This window comes from Lipotes vexillifer, unplaced genomic scaffold (genome assembly GCF_000442215.2).
Source record: "Lipotes vexillifer unplaced genomic scaffold, Lipotes_vexillifer_v1.1 scaffold311, whole genome shotgun sequence".
NCBI classification, from domain to species: domain Eukaryota; kingdom Metazoa; phylum Chordata; class Mammalia; order Artiodactyla; family Lipotidae; genus Lipotes; species Lipotes vexillifer.
In genome coordinates, this window is record NW_006791012.1 from 4,170,845 (window position 1) to 4,195,119 (window position 24,275).

The following is a 24,275-nucleotide window of genomic DNA, read 5'->3' on the forward strand; positions in this document are numbered from 1 at the left end:
CAAGTGCTGGGCTGAGGCCACTGCACGCAAAGGGAATTTTCTGTCCCCAGCTCCAGCTGGAGCCCCCACCCATCCTGTCATTCGGACGTCTCTGCGGGCCACTAGTGCGTCCTGAGACTGGGGCGTCGGAGAGGGTCTCAGCTGCGGGCGCGCCGCCTCCGCCCTCCCGGAACGCCTGTCTCGAAAGCTCCGCCGGCAGCGTGAACGCCGCGCCTTGGGGTCTGATTTTCTCTCCCTCCATTTCCCCCCGGGACCCTGCCTGCCCGGCTAACCGGCCCCAAGTTGCAGAATAGCTCAGATGCTTGTCATATTTGTGGTCGCGCGACTCAGCGGGCTGTGCGCGCGCGGCTCTCGCCGCCGCCTTTGTCACTAGCGGCTCCGTCATTTGCATGAGTGGTGTGAGGGGATTCTTGGTGGTTAGTTGTGGTCCCCTGGCCGGAGTCTCTCTTTTCTTCTCCCCTCCTCCTTAAGCCTTCCCTTAAGAGAAAATCAAGGACGCCCCGGCTGGGAAGGGAGCCGTGGGCGGCGCTGCCACCCGGCGTCTCTCGTGCTCCGCCTGCTCCTTCCTGCTCCTGGGGCGGCCGGGGCCCCGCTAGGCATTTATCGCGCCTCCCGGGACCTCCGGGGGAGGGGGCGGGGCCCGGCAAGAGGCGGGGCCTGGTGGCCGAGGGGTGGGGCGGCCGAGGGGCGGGGCCTGCTGAGCCCAGGGCCCGGAGCTCGCGGGAGGCTCGCTGGCCGCACGTCACTCCTGCACAGCGAGTGCTGGAGCAGTAGCTGCCGCTAGCTCGGTCAGGGCGCCCCCTCCGCCCGCCTCCCGCTTCCTCCTCCGCTGCCTGCCGCCGCCGCCTCCTTCTCCTCCACCATTGTATAATGCTCCGAGCGCGCAGGCAGAGGACGGCGGAGTCTTAGCTTCGGTCTCGCCTCCAGCCCGCTCCTCGGAGCCACCCTCGGGCCCCCGGAGCTGGGGATTCCGCATGGAGCGGGAGTAGCTTGAGGAGTGGGCAGAAACCCCTCCTGATGTGTTAGTTCCCAGGTGGAGCTGCATGTGGTAAGTTCTCCCGGCGCCGGGCTGGAGGGGATTCTTGGATGCGCTGGGCTCCCGGTGGGTGGGGGCGGCGTTGGGACCTCGCCAGGGCCGGCTGAGCCGGGAGGGCGGAGGAGGGGCCCGGGCGGCCGCGAGGGTCGCGGGCGCCTCGGCGAGAGGGACCTGGGCTGGAGCAGGTACCGGGAGGAGCGCTCCCTCCGGCTGCTTCCCGGCCCCGCTCCCTTGGACCCCCGGGGCCAGCGCCGGGGACCCCCCAGCGTTCGCGGGCAGATCTGCTGGGGGAAGGGCAGGGGACGGGCAGTCACGGACCGGGGTCAGGAGGGGGTCGGGAGCTAACCAGAGCCCAGCGGCGGGGCGGAGGGAGCTTGGAGCTGTCGCTTTTACAGCTGGGATATGTGTGCGTGTTGTGGCGGTTGTGTTGTTGTGAACGTGCGAGACTTTTTTTTTTTTAAGGCTCGTATTGCTGGCGCGAAGGCTGCTTCACTTTTGAGTTCTGTGGCCGGGTTTGCATCCAACTTGCTTTAGTGTGTTTCTGTTAGTTTCCCTGTGTTTTAGCTTAAAAACGTACCTCTCCACCCTCTTTTCGCCCGTGCCCAAGTGAATTGATTTTGAATGTGTATGTATGTTAAACTTGATGTCTCATTGGTTTTTAAGTTAGAAATCTACAAGTCATCTTGGTCGTGACCGCCTATGACTGAAACGGAGGGGGCTGAGGGTAGCCAGCTTTCCCAAGCCCTGGACTTTGTACCATTAAGACAGGGTGCCATCAGAGGGCCACTGCATCGAGAGAAAGATCATAAATTGTTTTTTTTCCCCCTTGGCCACGAGTTATCTTACTTTTAGCAGAAGTAATAGTAATAGATTGAGATTAGAGTTCTGTGTTTATCCTTAAATTTCTCAAAAAGATTAGATATAATTTGTTTTAGAATAACTTTTTGCTTTCAAGCTGGTTAATTTCAGGATGTTTCAGGAGGTGGAAAGGAAGTTTTTACAGGCACTGAGTGGGGAAGGGCAATCAGCAGGGCGAGCGAGACATCTAGCCTCAGACTATACCAGTTTTAATTTTAATCAAGTTGGGCAGCCTCATTTGGTCTTAAGGAAGACAGTATATGTTTTCAAGCTTTGTTCATGAAATATACTGTTTGATTTCCCAATATATGTTAAGAAATGTCCATAATGTGTGTAAAGAGCCTAGAAGTTGTAGTAGCCAATAGGATCCCTGAGGCCTTAAGTGTTCAAAGTAGCCTTTTATAATTAGGGACTAGTCTCTGACAAGAGTGAAGTGGGCTCTTGGCTCCACTCAACCCCTGGAGGACAGTCCACCTGATTGCCTCTGGGTTGTTTTGCTGATGGGGGGGGTGGTTGTTCAGCTACTCAGAAGGCGTATCTCACCCCTAGAGTTCCTCCGAGTCCTCCCCCTTTTTATAGCCGTCTATTCTGATTTGAGTGTAGTAGGGTGTGCTCTGAGGATGAAAATACCCATCCTAAGATCCCAGCTTCTGGCACGAGCAAGAAGAGCTCGTTCATGCATCTCCGCTTTCCTGTTCATTTTAGCAGTTTCTTCGTGGAAAAACGACGAAAAGAGAGATAAATGTTAGAAATTTTCCTTTAGCTTTATTGATTTACTTAGAAATATCATATGTTAATGTAAAGTTTCTATGTTGTTCATCAAGTTTGGAACCCTTTAAAATAATTTTTATTTCTTTCCTCTCCCCTAATTAAAATGTGCATAACCATGTTGCTGTCAGGTGAGAAATCTTATGAAATGGATTTGACAGCCTTTCTTTTTCTTAAACATTCAGCTCTGTTTCTTGCGTTTTTACAATAGGTGGGAGAGAAGACTCACATTTTATAATACCAACCAAGTGTACGACACGAGTGTCCTAGGGAACAGTTTTATTGTCAGGCGAGTGTCACAGCTTCTTAGGTAACAGCTGCTCCAGCCTGTTTCCCTTAAAAAAATTAGAAAGGGATATTAACTCAGATTTAGAAAACCTTTAGACTTCTATTTGCTGAATTGTCCCCTTGAAAGCTTTTTTATTTAATTGAGAAGCTGAAATAGAAATTTTACCCAGTTGCCATGCACTGAATTATTAATAATGAGATAGTTAGTATATATTTTGATATTTTAAAACTCAAATTTGTGTAGCAGCTGATAACTTTTGGCATATGCTATTTTAAACAGTGTTCCAATGACAGAATAAAAGTTACAGTGCTACTTAGAAAGGCGCACACACACAAAGCAGTTAAAAAACATATAAGGGGAGGTTGAAGATATATACATATATACAGACATACAAATACATAAAGATTTTTTTCTGTCAAAAATTAAACTGACAGAAAATAATAAATAAAAATAAAAGCATACTTCAAATTATCAGTAGCAAATTATACTAAAAGTCTGCCCTTGGTCAAAATATTTTACACTTTAGCTATTAAGAAAGTTAAAAGTTACAACAGAAACCCTTAGAGGTTTCTTTTGCTGTGGTTCCTTGTTAGAGAACACTAGTAAAAGCATGCACCTTTATTTTATATTCTGTTTATATCAATAAAAAACAAGACGACTTTGTCAGTATTACAACAGAGATTTTTAAAATGTATAGATAAATATGGTATTTAGGAGTGTGAACTTTAATTCACTTGTAGAACTTTTTAAAATTTTGTTGCTATAGAAATTTCATATTTATTCTTACGGCCTATCCTATAGGAGATAGCTGTAGTTGCAGTAGTTTCTTGCCAAAGGAGAGAGGGAGAGGGGGCAGAGAGATGAGAGAGAGGTGTCTTTGATTGCTGAGTGCAAAGATCAGGTGTATGCTCAAGGCACCAGAGGGCAAGCTCCAGTTTTAAGTGAAAATGGCCTTAAAATAAGGGTAACAGCTACTTTCATAGGTCTTTCCATTAATCAACACTGACCAGCAGAACACGAACATCTAAAAATGCAGTGGCCACTGCATATGCACATATCATATATTTTCTACTGACTGTTAATAATTATTCCTTAAACAGTTGACCGAAACCCCCAAGCTAGGACTCTTGCTTAAGAAATGGGTGGATATTTAATTTAGTTTCAATATTCTTGAAGGAAAAAGCAACTAACCAAAGTTAGCGTATCTTTTAAACGAAATTATTGTCTCCAATGGCCAGTGCGGTTGGTGTTAAAGGCAAACTTGTGCCCTCCGTGCAGATGCTGGGAAACCCTGTGAGCAGCACTGTCCCCTGGAGCGCCCATCACTCATTGTGTGGAGCAGTGTCTTTCTCCATGAGCACTGTGTGGCAGTTCATTCTTTGTATGAATCTGTGAATGGCATATGTCAGGCCAATAAGACGACATTCCTATTCTGGGTAATAAATAGATGCCTTGTTTTTTTGTTTTTTTGTTTTTTCCCTTGAAGATCATGAGACAAACAAAAACATGCTTGGCTGTCTAAAAATTTTCTTTGAAATACAAATAAAAATTTCAAAATAAAAACATCGCAGTATCTTTGAAAACATATGGTTCCTAATAGGACAAAACAGATGCTTATCATTTAAACAAGCACTCCATAGAGACAATGAAAACTCCCTTTTGGAAGGAAATTCTGCTGTCTTTGTGGTCTGAGGGCTGCTGAAGCTGGAAAGCCTCCTTCGTCTCCTCTCAAGATCTCCCGTCCCTCCTCTCAACTTAATTGGGAATCCCTGCCAGGATTCACTGAAGCAAACCCCACAATTTGATGTATCTATCTTAGCAACCTGGGAACACAGAAGCTGTATTCCGCACCAACTGCAGCTTTCAGTTCAGAATGGAGTCAGCATCTGCTCTCTTGTCTGGCCTCCTCTTACACTGGCACGCCGTGTGTCCAGAGCTGGCCCTGCCCCTGAGCAGGGACGGCAGAGGAGGGCTGAGTGGGCCCGTTCGGCGCCGCCCCGAGTGGAGTGAGCAATGCGGATGCGCGGGGTGGGGGCCGGAGGGAGGAGAGCGGAGGACAGCTCTGGAGTCGCCCGTGCAGCTGCTACAGCAGGTCTGACTAGTTTTAGGTGCCCAAAGGCAGCTTTGTTTCTCCAGTAACTCCAGGTAGCAGCAAACCTCAGCTCTTAAAACGAATTCATGTCTGAATTACTATCTTTCTGTCCCTTTGTAAAAACCTGTAGCTTTGCAGAGTTGCTATTTAATTCTAAGCTTTTTTTCCTTTAAAAACCTTCATAGGTGGTTAACTGAAAGCAAGACACTAAACCAGGCATTTTTGTGCTTCTAAGGAGTTTCAGGTAGAATAGTGAAGGGGAAGGAATTCTGGCTCTTCAGGACACACCACACACACACACACACACTCATTCACTCGTGTTTCTAGCTGTCTGTGTGAACCTGTTGAACAAAAGTAAAAAGTATTACTTGATCATGCCATGGTTAAGAAAATTAAATAATAAAGCGTTACTTGCTGCAGATCAACCTTTAGCCCCTTGCTCTGCTCTCCTGGCTGACTGCTTATCATTCCACGCCAGCCGCAGCTCCCGGGCTTCAGGCAGGCCTGCTGGAGTACCCCACCCTGGTGTTTAGAAGTGTTGAGTTAAACTCAGGGAATCTGAAAGTCCCAAGGTCATCTCTGCACCAGAACAGGTTTGCATAAAATTCTAGCCACACCAATGAGATAACGAGGTGGTGACTGTTTTAATCTGATCCTCCCTTAGTGGTTACCCATTTTACAATAATACATGATACAGATTTGCTTTTCAGATTTCTTTCCCTTTTTGAGGATGGAATCTCCATGTATGTGTGTACTTCTCTGTCTTCTCTGCTGTCGTAGAAAACCCAGCTGGCAGAGGAATTTGAGCACCATGCGTGATCCGTAGCTGATGAAGAAATTTTTGCGTTGCCTCTGTGCGTGTCACAAACCTGGTGATGGTCTTTTCTGAACAGTTTTTTAAACAGACTGCTTTTTAAAATATTTTTATTATGGCCGGAAATATAAAATAAAGTAGATTTTACCTGGTGTTGGTTGTTAGCTGTCTAACAGTAGTTGGTTAACAAATTCAAAGCGTGGATTCCTCAAGTGGCAACTGCCTTCTTGCTTCTGAAGCCCCTAAAGATAGGCAGGATGTTCAGGGGTGGCAGTGGGGTGGGTTGGAGGCAGGTCTCCTTAAAGGTCCTTGAAGATCATAGAAGTTGAAGTTCTGACAGGTAGTTTCCTTAGAAAATAAATATTTATTACATTCAGTGTGGTGCTCTGATTAATTTTATTGTATTTGACTAAATGACTTTGTGTAAATAAAGTTCTGTGGGTCACTAATTATCAATACCCAGAAGTCCTTGGGAAGAAATACCTTTTATCTCAAAATACCCCCAAAATAATTATTTTAAAAAATGAATGGCTGCCATCTTTACTAAGTGTCATTCACTGCCCTCAAGCATAGTTTGTATCCTCATTTCCTTTTTCTACTTTGTGAATTATTCAAGTATATGATATAAAGTTTAAATTGTCTTTGTAAAACCTTAACAGGAGCCTGCCTAGTTCTTAGAATTAACTAAACATTCTGAATATGTACGTTGCTTATATGAAACAGATATTTACATAGTAGAATAGTTATCTCCTCTCCTTTACGCATCTCTCAAGTATATGTCTTTTATCACGTACCTTAAATTTTTATACCCATATGTCATATTGTAAAAATGTGATAGTTTTCTTTTAAGGAATCCAGATTTAGACCATACAGTACAGTGTTTAGATTTACTCAGTGAGTAAATAAGTAAATAAAGAATATTTATCTGGTTTTCCTCTTTAGATTGAAAGTTAAAAGATGAAATATGTTCTGTATTTGTGAGGAATATAAAGCATGCCTTCTTTTAAGTGATTTTTCACAGTAATAAAGCATTCCCAATTTGAAAACAAAGAAGATTGAAAACTAATAATAACCTGTAAGAAACACTTTCATAAAAACACTTCCCCATGTAGCATACTTAGTTTTTGTTAGTTTTATTCAGTGGCAAGTTAGTTGGCTAACAAAACCTAGATGGTAATCTTTTGTTTTAATTAAGATGCAATTTTATTTTTCACAGATTTGTTCTAGAAAATTATATTTACCTCTTTTAGTATGACTGTTTTATGTATCTGAGAGCGCCCTTTAAAACAACAACAACAAAAAAACCAAACACTGCCACATACTTTTGGCAAAGCATTGGGTTTCTACCCTAAGCTTTTTCCCCCTGACCTTGTTTATTAAGGGTCTCTAGTGTGAGAGGAAAAACAAGGTATCTTTGGGGAAAAGATGGTACAGGAGGGTTGACAACAGAATCCCATCCAGGCAATTACAAGTACTGGAGAAAAAAATATTTTCATTATGCATGGGAATGGGGGTGGGGTGAGGCTGGCTAGCCTTTACTGGCACATAATCTTAAGGGAAAGAAATTAAAATCTAAGAATTCCTTCTCTTAATGATAATGAGGCTTTAGATTCAGCATGCTAAAGATGTGTTCCTGACACCAAGTTAGTGTGGACGAGCATCATAATTTTAATGACTACAATAATATATTATTTATAAAAATAACATTATAATAGTTCATGTTTGCCACGTTTCATATGGAAGGATTGGTGGTAATAGTTCGTGTCTTATGAACACTGTTATTGAACATACAGTATCATAGAACTTCAACTTGTAATTTGAGTAGGAAGAATTCCAGCAAGTTATACAGTCAACTTGCTTCATTATCTCTTTAAGGTTACCTGAGTTACATTTTACGATTAAACGGCTCCTCCCCAATATTCTTTATGAAGTTTTCCGAAATAACTGCCTGAAGCCATTTCTGTTCAGTGTGGAGGTAATTTCCTGTTATTAAGAAGCAGTAGGATTATTGAAGGCTTTTCTATCCTAGTAAAATTCCTACTGCTAACCTTGAGAATCACCTTAGGATGCCCCCACTGGAAATTCTGAACTGCTGGCTTCTCCCAGTCCACATCCTATCACTCAGGTTGTATGTTTGTTGTTGTGTGTTTGTTCTCACTTCAGGAGTCCTCCATGGATTTTTTAACCATGGTTTTGGAAACATCAGTGTTACTTATATACAGACAACAACCTTTTTTACATGTAGTATTTCCAGATTTTGAACCATAGCATAAAATAATTTAGTTTGGTCTTTGCAGGGCTCTTGGCTTGCTTAGCAGTGTCCTATGGAGACCTGAATTTGGGAACAATCTTGGAAATGTGCATACTTTGAGAGATCTCTAGTTAGAAATTGCAGTGAATAACCAGACTTCAGGAGTGCCTGTTGCTCTGCTGCGCCCCCTCGTGGTTAGATGTGATATGCTCTTTCAAAGCTTAAGAGGAGTCTCCACTTGTTCTGGGCGTGCTTGTTTACATAGAGCATTTATAGCTTTCTTCTATGTAAAATAACCTATCAGGTTAATATAATAGTTCTCGCTAAGGGTGTAAATAGTTTATCGTGCTTATTTGATTTTTTACTTTGTAGAATTTTAAAAGTATGTATTGGTGTGTGTGTGTGTGTGTGTGTGTGTGTTACCTTTTTCTTAGGAAAATTCCCAACACACTCAAACTTTAAAGAGAAGAGTACAATGCATCCCTTGTGCTTATCACCCGGCTTCAACAGTTATCAACATTTTGTCAGTTTTGTTTCATCTTCACGGCCGTTTTCTTCTAGAACATTTTAAAGCAAATTCCAGGCATCGTATCATGTTATGTTCTTGTTAAACTTAAGTTTAGAAACTGTATAATTAGGCTCAATCTTTTACTTTAGGTGTGCAGTGCTTTTAGCCAGAATTGTTAGGTAAAATAAGAGAATTGTTGGCATTCTCAGTATCTTTGGAAGAGGTGACTGGTGTCCCTAGCTTCCTAAGAGTTAGGTTTAAAACCTAAAATTCCCAGCTGGCGGAGGAACCAGTAAGACAGGATATTAGAAACATTTTCTAGTACTTAACAGTTACATTCTAAAAAGCCCATGTTTCTTTCCAGATGTTTATTAACAAGGCCGTATTTTATTCCAAAGAAATATTCATTTGAAACACTCTCTCCCAGAATTTGCCTACTAAATGAAATTAGTTGTCACCATTTTTAAACGTCCTTTTCTTTTTCCAAGAGAAAATATGATGTTTGACAAACCAGCAGCGTCAGAAACCGTCTTCAATTTAATAGAAGTGTGTAAAAATCCTGAGAGGGAAAGCTAGAGTTTCTTAAAATGTAGACTTGAGGAAGACATCCCCAAACCTTAAAAGTTGTTGTTTTAATTGACTTCGAGGTTGCCTTCCTGGCTTAATTTATGTTTGTCTCCCAGGCTTTAAGACGCTGTCAAGAGAGCAAGGAGGATTGTTCGCGGCGGTCCGGGTCCAAATGCAGAGCCTGATCGCGGCTACGCGGCCGTGCAGTGCCTGCGGCCGAGCCCGTGTCCCCCGCGCCGCCCGGAGAGCCCGGGGAGGCGCCGCGGCAAACAGTGGTGTCGGGTTACAGCTTCGGAGCCGCGGCGAGCGCCCCTAACTGGCTTGATCTAGTGACTGGCTTCATAATTACATTGCTGATTTGTTAGGGAAGGCTTCGTCTTACTTACCAATTAGCATGGATGTTACTGCAGGGACCTCATCCTGGATGAGCTTGGGTTTTAAAAAAAAAAAAAAAAAAAACCTTCCCAGATCCGGGCAGCTTTAGGTGTTCAGTTACTAACCCTCCCTTGTCTTCTGGGAGTCCTCACCCTGTCTGTAAACACGCAGAGGCTTTCTCCCTGTTGGAATTTTTTTGTTTATTTTATTTTACTTATATTTGGCTGCGTTGGGTCTTCGTTGCCGTAGTTGCGGCGAGTGGAGGCTACTCTTGGTTGCGCGGGCTTCTCATTGCGGTGGCTTCTCTTGTTGCGGAGCACGGGCTCTAGGCGCGCGGGCTTCAGTACTTGTGGCTCACGGGCTTAGTTGCTCCGCGGCATGTGGGATCTTCCCGGACCAGGACTCGAACCCGTGTTCCCTGAATTGGCAGGTGGATTCTCAACCACTGCGCCACCAGGGAAGCCCTCCCCGTTGGAATTTTGCCCGTGTTTCTGCCGTTCCCTAAGGCCAGAGGCAATCACTTTGGGGTCTGCAGGAGTGCTGACCCACAGCACCTCCTGGAGGCTCACCACCCCGGTTTTGGGGGAACTGCAGCGGCCACGGCACATGGCACACCCCCGCTGGGAGATCCTTTCAGGTTGACCCCTCCTTTCTGTCAGCTCTCTCCCCGATCTGCCGGCACCACCACCTAGCATGTCCCTTCAGGGTGGCCTTTCTGTTCTCCTGGTGGGTTCTGTTGTTACTTGGGGGAGGAGGGGTGTTAAAAGCATAGGTGTTATCAGATTTCTGAGTCCTGGGTGTTTTTTAAGGTGTAATATTTTAACAGTGTGGAAAGTTGTCTGAGCAAACCTGGCTTCCCCCCGTAGAAGGGGGTTGGGGCCTCTCCTTCCTTCCTGGGAGCTGCTGTGTGACTGTCTGACAGAAGAGCCTTTTCCCAGAGTTCGCCTACAGCTGGTGGGAGGTGTCCTGGTTAGGAGCAGAGGCTCTCCATTTGGACCACCTCAAAAGCAGGATCCAGAGCTCATTGTAAGGCAGGTGTCTGGGGTGAGGAGAGGAGAGATGAGAATATTCTGTTTCAGAAGTTGTCTCACCAGCATTTCTGGCCAGCCTCTCTTCTGCTCTTGGAAGACTATCGCACACTCAGTAGTTTTGCCAGGGGCACTCCTTTCTTCTGCTGCTGCCCCCAAAAGAAGCTGAAAGAATGTGTTTCCACTTACAGGACTTTGGGTTTGGTGGCTCAGGATGTCAGAGTGAGGAAATAGCCTCTGCTAGCCTGTTTGAAGACACTCGTCACATGTCTTGTCTTAGCTTCTTTTTTCTTCAAACTGGCTAGATCCATGAGGAAAAATCATCATTCTGAATCATTGGCATTACCATAAATGCCTCGTTTTTATGATTTTTAGTGTCAGCATGGGCACTTCTGGACTCCTCAGCAACCAGTAATCACACCAGTGGCCACACAGGATGGTGTAGGTGAGGAGATTGGGGACCCTCTGGATTAGGAGCCTTTCACTTGAGAGATGTTGACTTAGTGACGCAGGCATAAGTGTGCAGACCAGTGACTCATCCCAAAGCAGGCACCAGGGTCTTCACCCTGGTGAGGACGTAGAAGGAGACCGGTTCTCTGGGAGCCGAGGGCCCCACTAGTAACTACCCTTCCCCGACAGCAGACACCAGGGCTGAGTTCTGCCTCATTAACTGACCGTTGAGACAATACGTCACTTAAGCCTGCTACACTCGAAAGCCCTGGATTTCTAGTTGTCACTTACTACACTCCAAAAGGAAATTGGAACAAGCTTTTGAAAATGTACACAAAGTACAAACCATCGGGCCTTGAGGTGTTTTGGAGTAAGTCTTTTGGGATCTCCCCTGTCTGCCCCACCTCTGTGTGTGGAGCATCATCCCTCCGCCTGGATGCATGAGCTGAGCTGGGAGCCATTTCCACTCCCTTCCCGGCCACTTGCCTCCGCTCTCAGCTGCCTCTTTGATCATGTGGTCAGTCATACCTTCCCCAGTCATTTCCTCCCTTCAGAAATTGGAACTAAGCTATCAATTTTGACCTTCTTTTAAATGCCTTTTGTAGCATTAATTCCCTTGGATACTGAGTAGGATGAGATGGAGGGTTTTCCTTCTCTCTGTGGTGATCACTATTTGGGGGGATGAATTGAGTTAAAGCATAATGCAGTCTTTTGCATCTTTTTTTGACCCGCGGCGAGTCAGAAAGACAGCCCTAGTGGTGCACAGAGGAGGGTACCCAGTTTGGGCCTCTCACAAGCCCGAGCAGTGATGCTGCCCGCAGGGGCCACACAGCCCCCTCTGTGCACCTGTCAATCAGCGGCCACCAGGCTCTGGGCCTCTAGGAAGCACTAGTGGCCACAGAGGGCTGCAGGTTAAAGCAGTGGATTTTGTTGTGTTTAGTGGGGATGACAGAAGTGGTGGTTTGCAAAAGTAGATTTAATATTCTTAATTTAAAAATCATAACATTTATTTTGACAGCTCAGATAACATTAAAGGAGAGTGATTTAAATTTTTTTTTCCAAGGCATAGCTTTTAAACAGTTGAAAAACATTGAGTTTAAAAGAACATTTTTGATTGCTTGTGTTTTTCCTTTAATGTTTGCATTTTTTTTCCCATAATGCCTTAAAAAATATAAAAGCTACGAAATGCTCCCTTTTAACACATAGGTACTATTCCAGTTTCTCTTTGGACATTGGGCATAAGGCCTCACTGCCATTCACTCTGTGATCACAGCAAGAAGAATCTAGGCCCCAGTGAGCAGGTGGGGTCTGATATATCAGTCTGAGAAGCTGAGCTTTATCATTAAAATTGAGCTGAAGACATCTTAATTCTGCATGTAGTCTTCCTTTTTTAATGTCAGCTGCCATCACAGAAACGCTGCTCATTCTTTTTTTCCTTACCTGCTTAGGCACAAGTAGGGAAGCCCTTTAGACTCCAGTTTAATTGAGTAAAGATATTCTCAGGCTTACATATGAAATAGCTGGATGGGGAAAAAAGGAAGTCATGGTTTTCAAAATGAGGTCCGCAGACCAGCATCACCTGGAAACTTGATGGAAATGCACATCTTGGGCCTCCACACCAGACGGACTGAATGAGAATCTGGGATAGTGTGTGTGTGTTTGTGCGGGGGGGCGGGGGGGCAGCATTCTGTGTTAACTAGCCCGCTTGGTGAGTCTGATGCTTCCCCAAGTTTGAGAACTAAAGATCGAGAGAGGCATCCCTGCCCACCCGCTGTGCCTCGGATACTGACAAATCTCCTTACCCAGGGCCTGCCCTGTACAGCTGGGCCCTCTGAGATTCGTTCAACCTTCCCCTTTGTCATACCCTCCCTCCCATGCCAAGTTTACAGTCAGAGCCAAAGACGCACATCTCTGTCTTTGTTTTACAGTCCTTCTCTGGCTGTCCCTCAGTGTCTTTCCTCATTCTTTCCATTTACTATTCATCCAGTGACTATTTCTGGAGCATCTTCGGTGTATCAGGGACTGCCCTAACCTGAGGACACAGAGACGAACGGAACAGTCTGAAACCCTCAGAGGGCTTACCATCTGGGGTGGGAAACCGACATTGAGAGACAATCCTGCCTTAAACGGAAACCTCAGATCCTATCCCCAGAAGTCCCCTGGTCACTTCAGTCTGTACTAATCTCTTAGACTCCCTGCTGTGGGAGCCATTCAGAATCTGGAATTGCAGACTCCCAAACAGGTGATATCTTCTCCTGTTTCTCTGGTTCTTTCTCTTCTGAGGAATCTCCCAGTGACATGTTACTTTTGATTATCTGCCCAAGCGGATTGTAGCTTTTGAGGGCAGGGTCCTTCCTAATGAAAGCGGCACAACTGCTAGCCAGGTTTAGTATCTGGAGAGTTTTATTCACTATTAAACTTCCTGGAAAACTCCGGCAGAGAACTGTTCATTTGTATTGCTACCCCTGAGTTTTGGTCTCTATTTTCAAAACTTAGATTGCTACAGTTACTACTTGCCCAAATTTACGTTAAGCAAATCAGAATGCTAGGAGTTTCTTTCTAGCAAGCTTATTGGGGAGGGAGGGTGTTTTATCTGGGACCTTATATTAAGAGCCAGTGAATATTCAATAAAAGAGTGGCTGTGGTTAGTTTTAGGCCCCTCTGGGTGGGCAGGAAAGGGAGGGAGCACCCACCTCACTCCCCCATGTGGGGATCTCTAACCAGCCCTGAAGCTCAGGGCCCCTTCTGGGCCTTTGACTGAAAGATTGGATAGAAGACATGAGCTTTGGGGCCTGGGTCTTCTCAAGCCAAGGGAGGAGGCAAAGTGGGGCGCCAAGCCTCGGGGTGGCCTGGAAACCGACTTATCGTAGGCCCCCTTTGGTGAACTACAGGCTACCACCCTGGTGTCCAGGTCCACTGCCAAGGGGCCTCTCGGGCAGGAACAGCAGACACCCCCTTCCCTCTTGTCAGCTTGAAGCCCCTAATGAGCTCCAGCCACTGCTCCATCCTCAGGCTGCAGCCAAGTGAGGCCTTTTAAAATGTCACCTGCCTCTCCAGTGGCCTGAAGAGGTATTGCTGTTGTCTTAGCGTGCCCGAGGAAAAGGCTTCAGGCAGCCTGGCCCTTGGGTTCTTGCGAAGCTTGTCTTTTCTTTGAATTGTGTCTGCTCCAAGGTGTGGCGTTCACACAGCACCAAGTGAGGGTCCTTCTCACTTTCAGGAGCTGTAGGCCTCTTCTGAACGTGGGCAGACGGGACTCTCAACAGTGTATTAAGCAAACTTTGGGAAAACTTTATTTTTTTACAAATTTTAAATTAAAAAAACTTTTTAACGTTAAGGTTCTAAGTAGGAATGTGGATTAGATTTTACTGTGTTGTTTTTCACTCCTTTCTGTAAAAATGTAGATAGACTTCAGATTACAAGTCAGGATTGTGTGCATTTTGCAATCTTACTGGGTGTGTAGAGCAGTGTTGCCTCATAAAATGAAATAGAAAAATGAAGGCAAACCTGCTTGGAGCCATACTCTATCATGAGTCCTTATTTATACATTTGAGAAGCATCCAGGATTCGATTCGTCTTGCCTATTCGCGCTCACAGATTTTGCTTACACAGGCCCTCCTCTGTCCCCTTCCAGAGAGCATTACGAATGTCTTACCAGGCTTTCCCTAAATCATTAAGATTATCACACAGCTATGACCAGCTAGATCATTCTAATTGGAAATTAGGCGCTTCTCATGTTGAAATCTCTCTGAAAAGTATCTCTGTAGATCTCCCTCAGCAATGGGAATTCTGCTAAATGCCTATAGGACCACGTGCTTTTTAAGTATTTAAGTTCTATGTGCTCGGTGATTATTTCTAGAGAAGTATGAGTTATTGAAAAAGCCCTGTTGTTTTTTCCTGTCAACAAGTCTTTAAAAGACAGCTGTGCATGAATGACTAAAAGAAAGGAAAAGTCTACGTTGTCTTTTCTAAGTGTTACTTGTCCAGAAAACCAGTAAAAATTTTAAGTGGCGGTGAGCTTACTAATTTGTGTTGAGCTGTGTATTTGGTTTACACTTTGGGACAGTGCTTCTCAAACTTTTTGTGATGAAGGACGATCTTGTTTGTGTTTTCCTCCTTTATAGACGGTACTTTAGTAAAACATGATAAAAATAATTACTAGAAAAATGAAATAAGAGTACAAAGATGTAAAAATAGAAGCCTCGTTTTAAAAAATTGTATTTACAGAGATATAATTACTCTGTAAATCTGCTGTAAAAGTTTCTAAACAATACAGTATCTTTACTTACCTCACCATGAACTAGTAACAGTTTACAGACTGGTTCCATCTATGGACCACACTTTGAGAAACACTGTTTTAGAGTGTGTGTGCGTGTGCACTTGTGTACTCTGGCACACGTTTGGATGTATTGGGTACATTCAAATTATAGCATATAACGTAGATTATGTAACAGCTTTATATGATAATTAAATGCATTTGGTGAGCTCTTTGGTAAAAATGGAGTTTTTCTAGAAGTGACATTAAATGCTTAAATTGTAGACAAATACAAATGGCATATATGTGAATACAGTTATCTGTTTCAAAACACAGTTGTCCGGTAATACTTCTAATGCATAAAGTAGCAAGTGTTTTGTAATGTGAAATGAAGTCACCTCCTCTCTGATTCACACTCAAGTTTAAATGGGCACGGATACTTTAGATAGGAAATGTTCTGTGCAAAGTGTGTATACAAACGGGGCTTTTAGCACTGAACAGTAGGAAATGTTTCTGTCATGTGAAGCATTAGATAAGGGAGTTGTTACTATCATACCTTCCTTGCCTCAGAGAACAGTTAATTATGGGACTGGTTTTTGGTCCTAGTGATGATAGACAGCCATTTTCTTAATGTTTACAAAGTGAGAGAAAGTGTTTCCTACAAGCAACTCCACATTCTTTATGAGTGTTAACAAATTCTCAAGCTGATTCTGACTTGATGGCTTGCAGCTGTCTTCGTCCTTTTCTCCTGGAGACTGAGGCACATGAAGGCAGTCACCCGGAGTGGGACTTGTGCACCAGGCTCTGTGTCCACCTGCATGTCTGTCTGCCTGGAGGGGCAGCGTGGCCTTCTTTCACAAAGCCTTGGGAGGAAGTTCTGGGAAGTTTTATTACGGTTGGCCTTATTCCTTTAGGATGAGACTCCTCATTGAAAATGACAATAGGTGTCCGCAAAGATGTTCAGCCCCTTGAAGACCAGGCTTTATTCCTGTGCAGGACTACCCACTTTCTGGCAGAGTGCCCAAGACAGCGTAGATGCGGGATGAGTTAAAGGATTGAAGGAGGCCATTCAGTAAAAGGCAAGTCGCCTTGAGAAGAAAAACTGGATAACTACAAAGCACTTTCTTGTGTGTGATGATATCAGAAAGAGTGAGTGGCCTTGAGGAGAGCATTAACACGTGCCTGTGGGTAAGTGGTGTAGAGGGCATAGGGAGCGAGCGTGGACCTGGCTTGATTAGAAGCATGTCTGCTGGTCTGAACAACGGTGTAAGGACAGCTTTCTTGATTCACTGGTTGGAAAGTGAGGTCTCTGCGTCAAAGGCTGGTGGACTTGTGATTGCTGTTTAGTTGGTAGAAGTTCCGAGATAAAGGACCTCTCTCCTGAAGGCACAGACAGCTGAGGGTGTCTCCACTCAGGCCAGAGCACACAGGAGACCTCCGAGGCTGTGCGTGTCAGGCGAGGTAGGCAGGAGTTAAAATCCAACCCATTCCCCAGTGTTCAAGGTCTGAGATAGGAGGTCATTGTTTCTTTGAAATCCCTGCTGGAATCACAGTAGGCATTGTTTTAAGAAATGTGTCGAGTACCCAAACAGCAATGCTTATAATAATCAGAGCAAATTTCTTTTAAATTAGTCCAGTTGCACTCAGGCATGGCTGCATGCGATGAAATTGAGCCATGGGAAAACTTGGGCTGGGCAGTCCACCTTCCTCCACTTGATTCTAGACGGAAAAGCAGTGGCAGCTCGATCACTGTGGTCATTTAACACAGTCCAAGCACTTCGCCACATGTCACCAAACAGGCAGAAAGGCTCTATGTGTGATGAGGAAGGAAACGGCGTTTTGAAAGCACACGCGGTTCTACCAAAATTGTACATATTCCCTGTTCTCCAGCTGGGTTCTTTTCATCGCTCTAGGTGTGTTCAAGCTGTAATCTATGATACCTTTACCTGTTTAGGTCATAGTATTTGTAAGTGTTTTCTTGGGCTTTAAAAATAGATCTGTTTGGGGGAGGGAAGTTGAACCTGCATGGTAATGCCGTAGGCATGCGAACGCAAGCCCCGGAGCACAAAGTCAAAATCACGGTTTCCATGGTAACGTTTAACTTGTCTGTGTTGTACACATTTCTCAAGAAATACATTCAACAGACTACCCAGTGACAAAAATTGCTCCACCGGCACACAAAGGTAGATTTCCCAATGAATTCCTCTGTTGTAACCAACCCTGGGCAGGGAACTCAAGTCCGGGTCCTGACCTCTGAATCCGTATCTTTTTTTACGGTGGAAATTCTTTTTTTGTGGGATTGATTCCATCTCCTTCCTTTCTCCTTGGCAGATATATGTTGGGGAAAGGAGGAAAACGGAAGTTTGACGAGCATGAAGATGGGCTGGAAGGCAAAATTGTGTCCCCCTCCGACGGTCCGTCCAAGGTGTCTTACACCTTACAGCGCCAGACTATCTTCAACATTTCCCTTATGAAACTCTACAACCACAGGCCCCTCACAGAGCCCAGCTTGCAAAAGACCGTGCTCATCAACAACATGTTGAGGCGGATCCAGGAGGAGCTGAAGCAGGAGGGCAGCCTGAGGCCCGCGTTCCCCGCCTCTTCGCCGCCCGCCGACCCGCTGGGCTCCAGCTACCGGGAGGCGCCGCCTGCCTTCAGCCACCCCGCGCCCGCGCCCTGCGAGCTGGGCGGCGCTGCGCCCCTGGAGGCCTGCCTCACCCCCGCCTCACTGCTCGAGGACGACCAGGACACGTTTTGCACTTCCCCGGCCACGCAGCCTGCGGCCCCCGCCAGACTCGCACCTCCTGCCCTCCCGCCGGAAAAGGACAGCTTCTCCTCCGCCCTGGACGAGATCGAGGAGCTCTGTCCCACATCTACCTCCATGGAGGCCGCGGAGGCCACCACCGACGACCCGAAAGGGGACTCCGGCGGGCCCGGCGCGCAGAGACCCGAGGGGCTCCAGGACAGCCGGCCCGACGACCCGAAACTGATGGACTCCCTGCCCGGCAACTTTGAGATCACCACGTCCACGGGCTTCCTGACAGACTTGACCCTGGACGACATCCTGTTTGCCGACATTGACACGTCCATGTACGACTTTGACCCCTGCACGTCCGCGTCGGGGACATCCTCAAAAATGTCCCCCGTGTCGGCCGACGACCTCCTCAAGACGCTGGCCCCCTACAGCAGCCAGCCCGTCGCCCCGAGCCAGCCTTTCAAGATGGACCTCACGGAGCTGGACCACATCATGGAGGTGCTGGTCGGGTCCTGAGCCCCGGGGCCCGTCGCCTGCACCCCGCACCCCGACAGCTCTCCGCACTGTGCATGTACCCTTGCTTGCCTTTTTCTGAGAAAAAGAACATTCTACAAAAGGATCACACTAGTTTTTGCTTTGAGCAGAGTTGGAGTGCCTTCATCCAAGTATGACCACTTTTAATATGCTTTTTTGAGTGGTTCCTCAGAGACCTAGTACCCGGGAATAGGAAAGAATACATTTGAAGACAATGTTGCTATGTGGAATGACAAAAATAAACAGTTCAAGTGAAGCACAAGGAATAAGTTGGAAAAGCTGTAAATTGCATGTGCATATTTGTCTATTTTTTCTATAAGTTTTATTGCAAGAGGTAAAAAAAGAAAATATATATATATATTATTTAGATAATCTCAGTACCTTTTCCGGCATTTTCGCCCTGTATAGGTTGACTTGGCAATTCAGCCTTTTTAGAGGCATTAACTACTCCTCGTAAGTGTTGCATTTACATGGCTGTTTAGAAACTGCTGCCCAAATTTATTTTATATTTTTGTACAGATTCCGCAGTTTATGATATTGTTTTTCTAAAAACAAATGCTGTTTATACATATGAGATAGCTATTTTGATAGGATTTGCTCACATAGTTCCTGCAAACTTCAGATGTACAAGTTGCACTTGTACTTTTATAGAGTTGTAATGTTTTATATGTGTTTGGTGCAAAGAGAAAATTGGATCAAATCAATCCGCAGTTGATGTCCCCAGATGCGCACATGCACACACACACACACACACACACACACACACGCAGCGCTTTAAGAAGGGCCAGGAGATATCACACCCAAATTTCACAAGCACCGACCCCCTGGCATGAACACCCGCCAGCACTGTGACTTCCAAAGCCAGAGCCACGTCTGCTCATCAAACTTGCATTAAGCAGTTGGCGGGAGGTGGCCATGGAGCTCGGGGTTTAAGTGATGGTTCTCTTTAGCTCTCTCTCTGGAGGGGAAGGCTACCAAGTACTCATTGTATTTATGCCAAGTCTGCGCTTTTAATTGTTTTTATTTTTTTAAACAAAACCCCAGATCTTTCCCTTTTTGGCATAATTTTTATGAAGACCTGAAATTTTACACACAAACAGAATTTTATGAAAAGCAACTGACCTCTTCATGGAACTAAACCCTGTTGCGACGCTTAGGGCTCGTCAAGAAGGAACTCTCCCCCAGAAGGCATCCATCACGTCGCTCTGTTGTCTTTTCCTGCTTCCCTTCCTTAGAGCTTTCTTTCCCTCTGTTGCTAAGTGCTGAAAATGGCATCTTCACGATCACCACAGTGAGCCCAGCTCTCCTCGGCCCAGCCTAGGATGCACTCTTGTAACACGCATGGCTCCTGAACCTGGAGTTGGTCCCATTGCGTCACGGCCTCCGATCTGGTTGCTTTCTTAAATCAGCTGCTTTAACTACACTTTACAAGGCTGTTTTACCCAAATAGACAGGACTTTCTATGCATGTTCCCCTCCTTCCCCATTGCCATCCTCTCTCTGCCAGGAGAACTTGAGAACTAGCTTTTTATTCCTAGTGGTGTACATTTAATTTTAAAACGTTTGCAATGTATCATGCTTGTTGCCGAAATTGTTAATGGCCTTTCCGTTTCAGTTTTTTCTTTCTTCCAATGGTACTTTAGCTGGTTACAACCTATATTGTTGAAATGCAGGTGGCTTCTTTAGGAATAACTTTTATATTTATTTAAGAGTTTTTAAATTATGGGATTTGTGTTGTTGTTGTTGTCTTTGTTGTTGGTCATTTGTCAATATTCAGTCACCAATTCTGCTCACTTCTTGCCATGGATAAAATTGAGTCTTTCTGGCCAATTAAAAAAGACAGCTTTATAAAATGGCACTTTAAACAAGCCATAGATAGTTTTATTTTTATAGTACACATGGCAAAGCAAATACATTTTGATGAAGGAACTGCTCATCTAAGCAAAAGATTCGTGTATGATATGATTAAATCTTTCTATGTTCTGATTTACTCCCCCACCACCCCCTCCCGCCAACTTGAATGTGTTTTTAAAGGCTAATTATCAACTCAGACGAGCAGTGAGAAACCGATCAAACTGCACTGTTCTCCAGCAAGCACCCTCCACCGGACACCTCTTACTACTGCAGATGTGTCATTCCCTTTGATAGGACCAGGGACCATGTAGTTAAGGTGAGGGTTGTTGTAGATGCTTCCGGTGTCACCGTGCCTGTCCGTTTGAAGGGCTTCCTTTTCCTGTAGAGAACAAGTCCGACCAGACTCCATGCTTCTGCTAACTCAAGGACCTGGCAGACTCTCCACATGCCGCCCGCATACACATACGTGTGCATGCACAATAGTGTTGATTATTCCGGACAATAACAGGGTAAGGCGGCTGATTTGCCATTGTTAAAAACTGATTGATAGTAACTTAGAACAAATGTACTTCGGTTGGATTAGCAAATCGTGTGTTTAAACAAATCCCATATGTTGGGCAGCAGTTCAAATAAGCACAGCGAAGTGTTGCCCACACGTGGTTCTCTGACTCTCCCGCGTTTGTAAGGCTGGGCTTCAGGATCAAAAAACAAAAACCCCAACAGCAGCACGCAAATGCTTTTTAATTCTCTGGACACCCTCACCGTAAATTCTTGATATTCAAGGTCTAATGAGGAAGACGTGGGGAATTAGTGGCCCTTTTTCAAAAGAACAAAACCATCAAGTGTTCCAGTTATCTTTGTGTCTTATTTTTACAAAGTGATGTCCCGACAGGGAAGAACGTGAGCCTGTGTGTGATCTCCAAGTCCCAGCTTGAGTGTGGGACGTGCTTCCAGATGCCACCCGGCAGCAGTGCCTTCCCGTTTCTAAAGGACATCCTGTGGCATTCAGAGTCAGGCAGGCAGTTTGAGGTGCCTTTACGAGAGGGACAGAGAGACATGCTGGGTGGGGCTGGGAGAGGACAATTATTGACAGTGATGTGCAATGAAGTGACAAGATGAGAGCAGAATAATAAGAGCTTTGAATTTGAAGTGATTTTTTTCATAAGTTATTTATTCCTTTTTTTTCTGTGTAAATATATTTATTTTACTGTGGAGCTCTAACAACATCTGGATCGTAACATGTGCAGAATGTATGTAGGAATTTATTCTCCTGTAGGAATGTCAATCTGTATTAAAAGGGGGTCCGAGCCAGACCCCTGGGTCTTCTCATCGTATGCACAGTCCACGTTCATTTTTACTCTCTCCTCTAATATGGGTCGATTTGAAATATGCAAAAGGTATGGATGAGGAATGTTTTAATACCTCCAAATTTTTAAGAAAATCAAGCATCAAAGGGTTGATATTTTTTAAAGTTTTTTTAGTCGCACTTTCTCTCTTTATGACAGAAGGGGCATCCACACCGACGCCCTTGCTCACACCAAAGGGTGAGAGCTAGCCACAGCCGCCTCCACCGGAGTGTCTTTCTCACTTGTGCTGTTTATTGCCATAGGCCCTTGGAGTGTCCCAGCTGCCCTGAGATGGATCAAGGAAATTCCTTAAATAAATAAACTCCAAAGAGCCAAAGTGTCAACTTACGGATCATTTTTAAAGCTTAAATTTATTAACCACCTTTGTGGTAAACAATGAATTATGAATCCGCAGGGCAGCCTTCTCAAGTGACAGGTGCAAAAAATAATAATGAGAGAGAGAGAGAGACTCTACTTTGTGCAGCGATTGTTATTCTCTGTATGAATTGTCTTAATTTCAAAATCTTGCTGTTACAAATTGGACCTTTATATGCTTTCTGAAAATAATTGAAAAGAGCATATTTAACCTGTTTCTGCTGGAAATGGTTGACTTCCAGTAACTGCCAATGGCAGTGAAGTGTGTGCGTCCTGCTTATGTACAGTTGTTTTCAGGGCTTCTGAGAATGAGTCTGAATGGTTCTTGAGAATTAGCCAGGATCAAATGCTCTTGCAAACAAAAGCCAATAAAAATTTTGGACGTCTTTTGGGGATAACAAGTTTGGAAGGGAAGTCGGTCCATACGAGCAAACAACCAAGATTTGGAAAAGATGTACATAGTGACATGTTTGGTGCATGATTTTTGAGGAGGGCTTTTGTCAAACAGGAGGTGTAACCTTTCCCCCACAGACCTGAGAGCTGTGCCTTTTCTATGCAATATTACTAGACGTCACATCGGAACCCAGATGGTTGTATTCACATGTAGGTTTGGGCTGTAATCTAAACAATTGGACAGATTAAATGTACATGGAAATGAGCAGTCTTACTTTTGTAGTTTTATATTATACAATAAACAGTTAAAAGATGAGAGAGGCGTGTTTGCAGTTTCCTTCTGCCCGGAGCACAGCCAGCTCGTGTGTCACCGTCTGCCCACGTCAGGGAACGGTCTGCCCGCGGCTTCTGCTGGAGTTGGTGCCGTCGCCCGCCCCCTGTCTCTCACTCTCAGGAGCACTCTTCTCTCGGTTCTCCCCCCTGCCTCTTGGGCCCTTCTCGAACCTCCTCCCCCAACTCTTACTAAACGTTGGGGTTTTTCTTTCCAGCTCTTTGCTGAGCCTCCACTCCTGCTTGCTTTCCCGAGGGTTCCTAATCCACTCAGGACTCTGAAAACGTATTTCCAGCCCCTACCTCTCTCCCAGGCTCTGGACTTGGTATCTGCCAAGCTTTGGCATCTCACGCTCAGTGGGTCTATACCAGCCTCGCTCCCCCCACGGGGCCGGGCCTTCCCCTTTGGGCCTCTCTTTGGCCTCATCATCCTCCCAGGTGTGATTCCGCCGCCTCCTTTCCGAACTTATCACAGCTTCCGCAGCCCGGACCCCCTTCGCCCCTCGCCTCCAGTTATTGCATCTGCTTCCTATCTGCTCTTCACTGCCACCTGCTTGTTTCTCTAACATCCTCGTTGCCCCGCCACTAGTATTCCACCGCACCGGTGGTTCACGAATTTGTTGCACATCCTCCAGCAGCCCGACCCCCATTTCCACAGTGCGGCTCCCCACCCCTCCCACCATCTTCCACAGGGTCGTGAAGGAGATCCTGTGGCGTCTCCTTGACAGCGGGGCCGTCTCTGAGGGCATCGTGTGATCGAGCCTCACCTCCTCCAGGCAGTTCCGGGCCACGATACTAGCTGGTGAGGGAACGGGGCTGGAAAATGAGGGCTCCGATCAGTCAGCGGTGGAATATGGTGGCGGGGGGGGGGAGGGGTGGGGAGGGATTATAGGTTGAATTGCGTCCTCCGAAAAAGATCTGTTGAAGGTCTAACTCCCAAGACCTCAGAATGTGACCTTAATTCAGAAATAGAGTCTTTACAGAGAAATTAAAATGAGGTCACTCGGGTGGGTCTTAATCCAATGACTAGTGTCCTTATTAAAAAAAAAAAAAAAAAGGCGCGGTGGGGGGAGATTTTGACACATAACAAGCACAGAGAACACCATGTGAAGACGAAGGCAGAGATCAGGGTAACATGTCTACACGCCAAGGAGCACCAAAGACTGCCAGCAAACCACCAGAAGCCGGGGGAGCAGCCTGGACAGATTTCTTCCTCACAGCCCTCAGAAGACACCAGCCCTGCTGACACCTCTGTTTCCGACTTTTGGCCTCCAGAACAATCTATTTCTATAGCTTAAGTCGCTCTGTGGTACTTTGTTACGGCAGCCCTAGCAGACTAACACGGGGGAGAAGAGGCTGAGCTCAATCCGGACATCCCGATGGAGATGCTCGTTAGGCCGC

General features: G+C 45.6%; 1 protein-coding gene across 1 annotated transcript; it reads left to right on the plus strand.

Annotated features, from left to right (window-relative positions):
- Positions 1–745: 745 nt before the first annotated feature.
- SERTAD2 (SERTA domain containing 2) lies at positions 746–22,860 on the plus strand. Its single transcript, XM_007464111.1, has 2 exons — positions 746–1,048; positions 17,620–22,860. Exon 2 carries the CDS (start codon positions 17,624–17,626, stop codon positions 18,557–18,559), a length of 936 nt encoding a protein of 311 aa, XP_007464173.1. The 5' UTR covers positions 746–1,048; positions 17,620–17,623; the 3' UTR covers positions 18,560–22,860.
- The last annotated feature ends 1,415 nt before the right edge of the window (positions 22,861–24,275 follow it).

Bases quoted from the DNA above. Each gene is read 5' to 3' on its own strand.
- SERTAD2 (XM_007464111.1), top strand. From the start codon at position 17,624: ATGTTGGGGAAAGGAGGAAAACGGAAGTTTGACGAGCATGAAGATGGG.